General features: G+C 46.1%; 1 protein-coding gene across 1 annotated transcript; it reads left to right on the top strand.

Moving 5' to 3' along the window:
• Positions 1-335: 335 nt before the first annotated feature.
• On the top strand, positions 336-7728 carry LOC130106669 (succinate dehydrogenase [ubiquinone] iron-sulfur subunit, mitochondrial-like). The gene is made up of 8 exons (XM_056272873.1): positions 336-461; positions 1565-1698; positions 1806-1891; positions 2682-2818; positions 3036-3152; positions 5674-5775; positions 6412-6534; positions 6660-7728. The coding sequence occupies exons 1-8, from the start codon at positions 396-398 to the stop codon at positions 6738-6740; spliced, it is 846 nt and encodes a 281-aa protein (XP_056128848.1). The 5' UTR covers positions 336-395; the 3' UTR covers positions 6741-7728.
• Positions 7729-9947: the final 2219 nt, after the last annotated feature.

Here is a 9947-nt window from a genome sequence, read left to right as displayed (position 1 = left end):
ACACTTAATTTAGAAATGGTTTTGTAACGTAAAAGGGACACCTTGGTGCACGAGGGCACCCCCTCTAGCCCCCCCCCCCACACACACACACACACACACACTGCGCCTTTACTGAATTCGCTGACTTTTGCGTTGAACTGGAGAACTATTGGCAGCGTGTTATCCCCCCCATCACGGGCTTCTTAAACACCTGACCCGACCTTGGGGGTAATAAGCAGTTTGCGCCAAAGTCGGTTGCGAAAGAGGCCCTGGGCGTGACGTCTGCGGCGCGCTTCGCTCGTATTGGCCGTGGCCGTGTCACGTGGTCCCGCGGGTGTGCCGGGGTGGGCGGGGCCGCCGCCGCTGTGTGGCTCGGGGAAGCCGTGCGGCTGGGAACCTCAGACGGAACCGGGAAGATGTTGGCGGTCCGCTTCGGCCTGGGCAGGGGCGCTTCGGCTCTGCGGGGCTCCGGTGCCGCGGCGGTGAGTTGAAGACGAAGTCATTCATCATTAGACTTTCACGAAGAGCCGTCGCTGTTCTCCTTATGCCCGCCAAACGCAGCCTGGACTGAAAAGTTAAACCGTGGCAACGTCGCCCCCGATAGACCCCCAGTTTGTGTGTGTGTGGGGGGGGGAGTGTTGTTTTTTGCGACTTGTGGAGTTTTAGTGGATATTGCGGGTGTTTGTTGTGGTCTGCGCTGAAACGCTGGCGGTTTCTTTCCAGAGACGCCCACCTCCGCTGTGGCCGTTCGCACGTGATCGGCTCTTATCCAGCACCGTCCTCTCTGGCCTCTATTGTCTCCTGCGGCGCCCACCGTTAATACCGTCAACAGCTCATTTGCCGTGTCGCACAATCTAGCGGTTTTGTTTTGTTTTTTAATCAAAACACTGCCGTTTATACTCTTCCGTTGTGAAAATCAGTTGGACACTCGCGCAGCCCTCGAAGCTCCTCAAAAGAGATCTTTTGGCAATTCCCAAAAATTTTAAAGGTGTGGATATTTATTGTATGCCCCCCTCCCCCCCTTTATAAAATGGCAGTTAAATTTTAGTCTCGCTCCTCCAAATGACAGCTAAGTAACCAGGAAGCGAAGTGACGTAACAGCGCTATGTCGATGTTAAACCACCAGGGGGAGACTCTGTCTCTATGAAAGGCTTTTACCTAATACTGCCACGCGCTCATTTCAACAATGTCAGTTCACAGAAATTTATTTGTGACATTGCAGTTTTGCTAGCTGCCATACACGACAATTGTCAAGTTAAAGAAAGTAAGAAAGACGCAAATATATATATATATTTAAGAAGAGTCGGCCATGTTTTTTCACAAGGTTCGCTCCGATATGTCCATCATCCATCCATCCATTATCCGAACCGCTTATCCTGCTCTCAGGGTCGTGGGGATGCTGGAGCCTATCCCAGCAGTCATTGGGCGGCAGGCGGGGAGACACCCTGGACAGGCCGCCAGGCCATCACACAGGGCCCACACACACACACATTGGGGCCAGGTGAATCGGCCATATGTCCATCATGTGAAAGCAAATTGAATACCTTCATAATGTTTCATAAAATACTGCCTCTCTGTCATCCAGACGGCGCGGTATGCCCAGACTGCAGCTGCTCCAGCTCCTCAGCCCAGGATCAAAAAGTTCCAGATTTACCGCTGGGACCCGGACACACCTGGTGACAAACCACGCATGCAGACATATGACATCAATCTCAACACGTAAGCGGCTGTGTCTCTATTTCTTAATCAGTGTCATTTTGGTCAGTGCTTGTATATCGTTTTGATCACTTTAACCTGTTGACATGTTAACTTTCATGTGTAATTAGATGTGGCCCAATGGTTTTGGATGCCCTCATCAAAATAAAGAATGAGATGGACCCCACTCTCACCTTCAGACGCTCCTGTCGAGAGGGTAAGTGATACACCGGTGAGATAAAGTGGAGATTTCATTTCATGTATTAGTTTATTTGCCAGGGACAATGCACATTAAAAACATTGCTGTAGGGCGTCCAGGTAGCGTGGCGGTCTATTCCGTTGCCTACCAACACAGGGATTGCTGGTTCAAATCCCCGTGTTACCTACGGCTTGGTCGAGCATCTCTACAGACACAATTGGCTGTGTCAGTGGGTGGGAAGCCGGATATGGGTTTGTGTCCTGTTTGCTGCACTAGTGCCTCTTCTGGTCGGTCGGGGCACCTGTTCAGGGGGAGGGGGAACTGGGGGGAAGAGCGTGATCCTCCCACGTGCTACGTCCCCCTGGTGAAACTCGTCACTGTCAGGTGAAAAGAAGCGGTTGGCAACTCCACATGTATGGGAGGAGACAATGTGGTAGTCTGCAGCCCTCCCCGGATCAGCAGAGGGGATGGAGCAGTGACCGGGACGGCTCGGAAGAGTGGGGTAATTGGCCGAATACAATTGGAGAGAAAGGGGGGGAAGGAAAAAAAATCCCCCCAAAAAAAGAAATAGCCGGAAAGGCTAGTAGAGATGACAGAGCTGGAAACATTAGGATCACATGCCGGCATGTTATTATAATAATAATAATAATATAATATTATTACTGTTATTATTATAATAATTTCCATTGGAGTCTATTTAGTGAAATTGCATATCTTCATTGAAAAAAGACAGATGACAATATGTTACCGTCATGTAAAGCAACATATTCCCCCTTTCACAGACTCGCTCTTGTGTGTTTTTATTTAGGCATCTGTGGCTCATGTGCCATGAACATCAATGGAGGCAACACTCTGGCGTGCCTAAACAAAATAGACACCAACACAAGCAAACCAACCAAAATCTACCCTCTCCCACACATGTACGTCGTCAAAGATCTGGTGCCTGTAAGTACTGTGTTTGTTCATCAAACAATGTCTGACTCCATCACAAACATCAAACATGGTGATAGTCATAGACAGCAGTGAATGTTGATGTATCCTGATTAAGTATTAACACTGCAAATGTAGGGGGTGTTTACAAATGACTATTTAAATAACTTAATGAGCTACTTCTCATCCCTTACTTATGCTTTATGAGTAATTCTTGCATGATATTTCACAGGATATGAGCAACTTCTATGCGCAGTACAAATCCATTGAGCCCTACTTAAAAAAGAAGGACGAATCACAGGAAGGCAAAGAACAGTACCACCAGTCTGTGGAGGACAGGCAAAAACTGGTATGTATACCCAGTCTACAGAGACTTTTCTGAATAGTAGTAGTGTGTTTGCTTGTATGTACAGTATGCCATTGGCGGAATGCTTGTGTAAAAATGTCTTGATGCATGCTCAATAATCCAGGTAAGGAAATCCCAGAAAGTTTAATCAGTTCACGTGGACCAGGGATGGGCAACATGATCCAGAATGGGCCGGTGTGGGTGCAGGTCTTTGTTCCAACCAAGTAGTTACTCACCTGATTCTATTAGTCAACCTCAAGGTCCTTAGCAAAGGCTAAGGAAAGGCTAAGGACCTTGAGGTTGACTAATAGAATCAGGTGAGTAACTACTTGGTTGGAACAAAGACCTGCACCCACACCGGCCCATTCTGGATCATGTTGCCCATCCCTGATGTGGACACAACGTTTTATTGAGAGAGAAATGTTTCATCACTCATCTAAGTGACCTTTGAACCAGAGATACCTGTGTTGGTAGGCAACGGAATAGACCACTACTCTACCCGGACGCCACGACCTGCAATTATTTATGAGAAACTTGTGGATGAGAACCCAAATGCACGACTCAAAGACAGGCAGGTTTAGGTCACAAAAACTTTAACTTGTCGTCAAAAGGCATGCAGAGGTCAGAATACGGGAAATCGGTTCGATAGGCGACCAAAACAAGACAAGGAGGAGGCAGATGGCAATACAGGTTCAGACACAGTTCAGGTTACCGGGGTGTCAGTTCAGAACAGGCAACCACAGCAGACAAGGGCAGGCAGAAGACATGCAGTCCAGATGATTAGGCAACACAAAATCACAAAAAACCCCTCATAATTCATGCACCATTGACAAAATGAGCCAATATGTTAAAAATTACTCAGTGCAAAATATATATTGCTTGAACAGCAACAGTACCATCACTTGCCAACGTTGAAAGCCAGTGAGTGACCATTTTGAACTATAATTCTATCACTGACCGACCAATAGAGGGCGCAACAGGTCTGTGACCTGTTGACAAAGATGCAATACACAAATAAAATAAACAACATATTTTGGATTAAAATGAATAAAGGTGACATGTTTGCAACACATACCTGGGGCTGAATCCTCCACTCGTGGCGAGGTGGAGGAGGATGCACTAGCATCCATGCTGCTTGTACTAGCATGATCCATACTGCTGCTGCTAGCATAATCCATGCTGCTGGTGCTAGCATCCTGAGCTGGCGGAGAGGAAGAGTATGGAGTTGTGGATACCAACCCTTGGTCAGCTCCTGGTTGCAGTGATGACTCCGAGTCTGACACCGTTCGTGCACGTTTAAAGAACTTAAACAAAGTTGGTTGCGCCATAGCCTACACCCACATACGGTAGCATAGCCGACCGCTTTTATGTTTTCATGAAAAAAAGCAACGCTTGGTATGGCAGTTGGAACTAGCCTAGCCTATCCCGCCGGCGTCGAACATCACATCACGTGTCTCATGAACTTGCTTGCGCATGAACATCAACATATAAAATTATGTTTATAAAAGCTATTTTTAGCACAAAATCATGCGATTATTGGCTGATTTCGAATCATTTATGACTAAATGAAAATTTGTAAAAATAATATATAGAATATTTTTTTTTGGGTAGGAAAATTGTATGGTGGGCCTGATGAAAAGTGGGCGGGCCTAGGACCGTCAGGCCTACCCATATCGCCGTGCCTGGGGAGTATATGTGCTCAGGAGCTGATGTGGGAATGGGGAACAGGTGTGGTATATACAGGTTGGCTGATGGCAAAAACCAGGGGCAGGAACTGAAAAGATAAATAAGACAGGTGAGCACTTCAAAATAAAACAGGAAAGGGTGTCTGGGTAGCGTAGCGGTCTATTCCATTGCCTACCAACACAGGGATCACCAGTTCGAATCCCCGTGTTAAATACGGCTTGGTCGGGCGTCCCTACAGACACAATTGGCCGTGTCTGTGGGTGGGATGACAGATGTTGGTATGTGTGCTGGTCACTGCACTACCGCCTCCTCTGGTGGGTCAGGGTGCCTGTTCGGGGGGGAGGAAGAACTTGGGGGAATAGCATGATCCTCCCACACGCTACGTCCCCCTGGTGAAAGGCCTCACTGTCAGGTGAAAAGAAGCGGCTGGCGACTCCAGATGTATTGAAGGAGACGTAGTCTACAGCCCTCCCCAGATCGGCAGAGGGGGGTGGAGCAGTGACCGGGACGGCTCAGAAGAGTGGGGTAATTGGCCGGATACAATTGGGGAGAAAAGGGGGGGGGGATCAAAATGAAAGAAAGAGAGAGAATTTATGTATTATCCAAGTCAGTGATTATTAATTCACACCCATCTGAATGAACCCAGTGATTTCTCATGGGTGCTACGCACCCATAGCATGCATAATCACAATGAATACACAATGTAAAATACAGCACTGCTGAACATTGCAATTCTCCGTATGTCTGAAGACAGTGGACTCATTGATGTACATAGGATCGCACAGCCTTTCCAGAAAAAAAGATGAATGATCCGTCTTAAATTCTGTTAATTTCACAGGATGGCCTGTATGAGTGCATCCTCTGTGCATGCTGCAGCACCAGCTGTCCCAGCTATTGGTGGAACGGAGACAAGTATCTGGGGCCTGCCGTCCTCATGCAGGTGGGTTCCCGGTTGGTGTAATCTAATGTCACTGAGCTTTTCTAAAATGCACAAAATTGACGGCCACCTGTTGTAATAATTCAAACAATAACTTGATAGTGACTGAAAGTAGTGAGATCACTATCATCATTTGACGACTATCAAAGTAGTGAGATTTTCAGGTTGTGACTGAAAGGCTGAGATCGCTGATACAAGCGGCTGAAACGAGTTCCCTCCATAGGGTGTCTGGGCTCAGTCTTAGGGTGAGGAGCTCGGACATCCGGAGGGAGCTCGGAGTAGAGCCGCTGCTACTTCGTGTTGAAAGGAGCCAGTTGAGGTGGTTCGGGCATCTGATAAGAATGCTCCTCTGGAGGTTTTCCGGGCACGTCCAACTGGGAGGAGACCCCGGGTTGACCCAGAACTTGCTGGTGGGACTACATGTCCAATCTGGCCTGGGAACGCCTTGGGATCCCCCAGGAGGAGCTGGAGGCCGTTGCTGGAGAGAGGGACGTCTGGAGTGCCCTACTTAGCTTGCTGCCGCCGCTGCGACCCGACCCCGGAGAAGTGGCTGATGATGAGATGAGATGAGATGAGTAACTTGATGAAAATGACATGTGGTAGAGCGAATGACTGATGCGATATGTTGGTCTCCTACAGGCATATCGCTGGATGATTGACTCTCGTGACGACTTCACTGAGGAGAGGCTGGCCAAACTTCAGGACCCTTTCTCTCTCTACCGCTGTCACACGATCATGAACTGCACAAAGACATGTCCGAAGGTGCATACTATAACATGCTACAGGCAGATGTGCAACCACACACACACACACAAAGTACTCATAAGTTTTGATCCTCTCACTTACATTATGTGGTTTACACATTTCTCCTTTGGCTTGCTCCGTAGGGACTGAACCCAGGGAAGGCCATTGCAGAGATCAAGAAAATGATGGCGACGTACAAGGAGAAGAGATCAACTATTTCATGAATGTTTGGAAAATGCAAATACCTCAATTCCACCCCATTATACCTCCTTGTGAGAAGGGAGTGCAGCACAGAGAAGGAACAAGAGATATTTTGATACACTACAAAACATCCGTGCAGTGGTTTATTGTTCTGTGTCGCTATAACATCAGAAAAACGCAACGCTCCAGACCTCAGTTTAAATTATTGCAATTGAAGTAATTCTACTGTACAATCTTGGAAAGGGAAATGTAAAAATTGTGTTCACGCTTTAAATACTTTTTATTCACATATTAATAAAACTGTGTTGTGCCTAGTGTTGAACTTAAAAGAATTCGTTCCACGAGAAAACGAGAGCATCTAGTAGAGACTGTTGAACATCTCATAGAGACCGCTTTAGTACCGTGTCAGTAGTAAGCCAGGCTGGCAAGCGTATCTTTGCATCAGAGGCTCTTCCTGTCATCTTATTTTGAGTGGTAACCCACAGAAATATGCACACACGTGTGTGTGTGTGTGTGTTTGTGTGGGTCCATATGTGTGTGATTGGGTGTGCAGTTGAAAATGACTGGTGTGAGGGCACAATACTGATTATAAAACTAAATGTACCTGCACCATTTTCTTAACATTATGTTCATTTATTTTTCTATAATTTTAGTGGTATTTCAATCAAACAAATGTAAGCCAAACATCTACCAGTGCACCCGCGTTACCGCCGCTGCAGTTGAATACATTTATGAGCCAAAAAAAAGAAAAATAAATGGACCAAAACTTCCATCACTCATCTTCACAGTGGAAAAATATCCCTAATCGTATTAATAATGTTTTTAGCAGGCAAGTGTTTGGAGAGACAAAACGGTGATGGAGGGGACTGGTTTGCATCTGAGTGGCTGGGTTTGGTTTGTCCATAAACTTATCGAGGCACCCCTGATTTTGCAGAAGACGATAGCCATTTTCTTTCTTTAAATTGTACACTGATTTTCCACACAGGATACAGATGTTAGCTCTTCAACCCACATTAATGCCATGGGAGGGGGGGGGGGTAATGACATCCTATCCAGCACAAATTTCCCATTTCCTGGCAGCTGTTACAGCTATTTTCAGGAATTGTTTGATAACCAACACAAAGGTGTCACCCAGAAGGAACAACCGGGGTCTCTGTCCAGCTATTGCCAGCAAGATCTCAACAATTTGTTTCCCTGCGAGGGGTCAAGAGTAAGCGTTCCCAGCTCTGTTTTGCGTGTGGGGTAGGTTCGGGAGTGTTTGTAGTTTACAGAGTGAGGTGGAGTCTGGATCAGGTCAAACTGCCCATGTCTATTTTCTAAATGTAAACCTGACTTATTTCACCCCACCTTTCATCATCAAATGCAAAGTTTAGATCTTCCTCCCAAGCCGTGGAGCTGCTCTTCTTGTGACTGGTCAGAGTCAATCTGGGAGGTCAAACCCCTTCACTTCGAGTGTGTCAGGTGTCGTTTCATCCGGTGTAGGTTAAGATTAAGGTGTGTTTCAATGGCGTGCAATCCTGTTCTGAGGTGTCTGGCGTGTAGAAACGTATAGAGATGTGAGTGAGGTAAACAAGTCTCGGGAGGGTTTGCGCGCCTGTCTTGTACCAGACTGCGGTCACATCATCCAGACCTTAAATTTTAGTGGGCATCTACATTGCAATGTAACTGTACAGGGTGAAAGGGATTCTAGAAAAATAAAGAGAATTGGGTTCTGTAACTTCTTTGAACATTATCTGGTCAGGTCTAATTCACCTAAAACAATCTTTCTGCCCCTCAAAAAGGATTAAATGCCAGTTTTTTTTCAAGTAAATCTGGTTAGTTATCGTATCAAAATGTTTTCACCACACGACACTATTCCTTAAGCTCATCAGCTTCCCATGCAGGTATCAACGACATTCATCCATCCATCCATCCATTATCCAAACCACTTATCCTGCTCTCAGGGTCGCGGGGATGCTGGAGCCTATCCCAGCAGACACTGGGGGGCAGGCAGGGAGACACCCTGGACATGCCACCAGGCCATCACAGGGCTCAGTGACATCCATTTCAGGCTTTTTACTGCAGCAGTTTGGAACTATGGGAGGCCAAAATACCCCCAAATGCCCATTCACTTCAATGCATGCTGGTTTTTAAATGGCAATGGAATAATTACATCAAATTTTTAGCAACAAACTACATCCAAACTCCCGATGACCAGGTCTCAATAGTAATAATAATATTTTTATAGCACTTTTCTAAAAAAATACCACAAAGTGGCTCACAAAGAAATAAAACCAGACAAGGCAAAAACAAGAGTAAGACCAAACAAGTAAGAGCAAAAACAAAAACAACATAAATAAAAACAAATGTCATGTATTCTGTATGTCATGCTTGTGTGTTCTGGGTCAGCTATGCTCACCTGTACCCCATGACATGATTGGCTTGCCATGTCTGTTTCTGCACCTGTGTTGCCCCCGTGATCTCCATTCCCTTACTTGGCTTGCCATTTCAGTTGCCACCCCTAGTGGCCCAATGATTGCCCCTGATTGCCCCTGTTTTACTCACCTGTTCCCCTTTCCCTGACTGGCTTTTCTGTTCCTGCCCTGCCCTGCTCATCTGCACCCAATTTCCCTGATAGGCTCCCCAACGTTATATAGTCCCCCTGGTTGCCCTGGCTCGTCATATACAGTGCATCCAGAAAGTATTCACACCCCTTCACTTTCCCCACATTTTGTTATGTTACAGCCTTGTTCCAAAATGGATTAAATTCCTTTTTTTTGTCATCAATCTGCACACAATACCCCATAATGACAAAGTCAAAAAGGTTTTGTAGAAATTTTTGCAAATTTATTAAAAATAAAAAACTGAAATATTGCATGTACATAAGTATTCACACCCTTTGCTATGGCACTCGAAATTGAGCTCAGGTTCATCCTGTTTCCACTGATCATCCTTGAGATGTCTCTACATCTTGATTGGAGTCCACCCGTAGTAAATTCAATTGATTGGACATGATTTGGAAAGGCACACACCTGTCTATATATGCCCCCACTGTTGACAGTGCATGTCAGAGCAGAAACCAAGCCATGAAGTCAAAGGAATTGTCTGTGGACCTGTGAGACAGGATTGTATCGAGGCACAGATCTGGGGAAGGGTACAAAAAAATGTCTACAGCTTTGAAGGTCCCGAAGAGCACAGTGGTCTCCATCGTTCGTAAATGGAAGAAGTTTGGATCCACCAGGACTCTTCCT

Source organism: Lampris incognitus, chromosome 2 (assembly GCF_029633865.1).
Source record: "Lampris incognitus isolate fLamInc1 chromosome 2, fLamInc1.hap2, whole genome shotgun sequence".
Classification (NCBI taxonomy): domain Eukaryota; kingdom Metazoa; phylum Chordata; class Actinopteri; order Lampriformes; family Lampridae; genus Lampris; species Lampris incognitus.
This window is presented reverse-complemented; position numbering and strand designations above follow the sequence as displayed.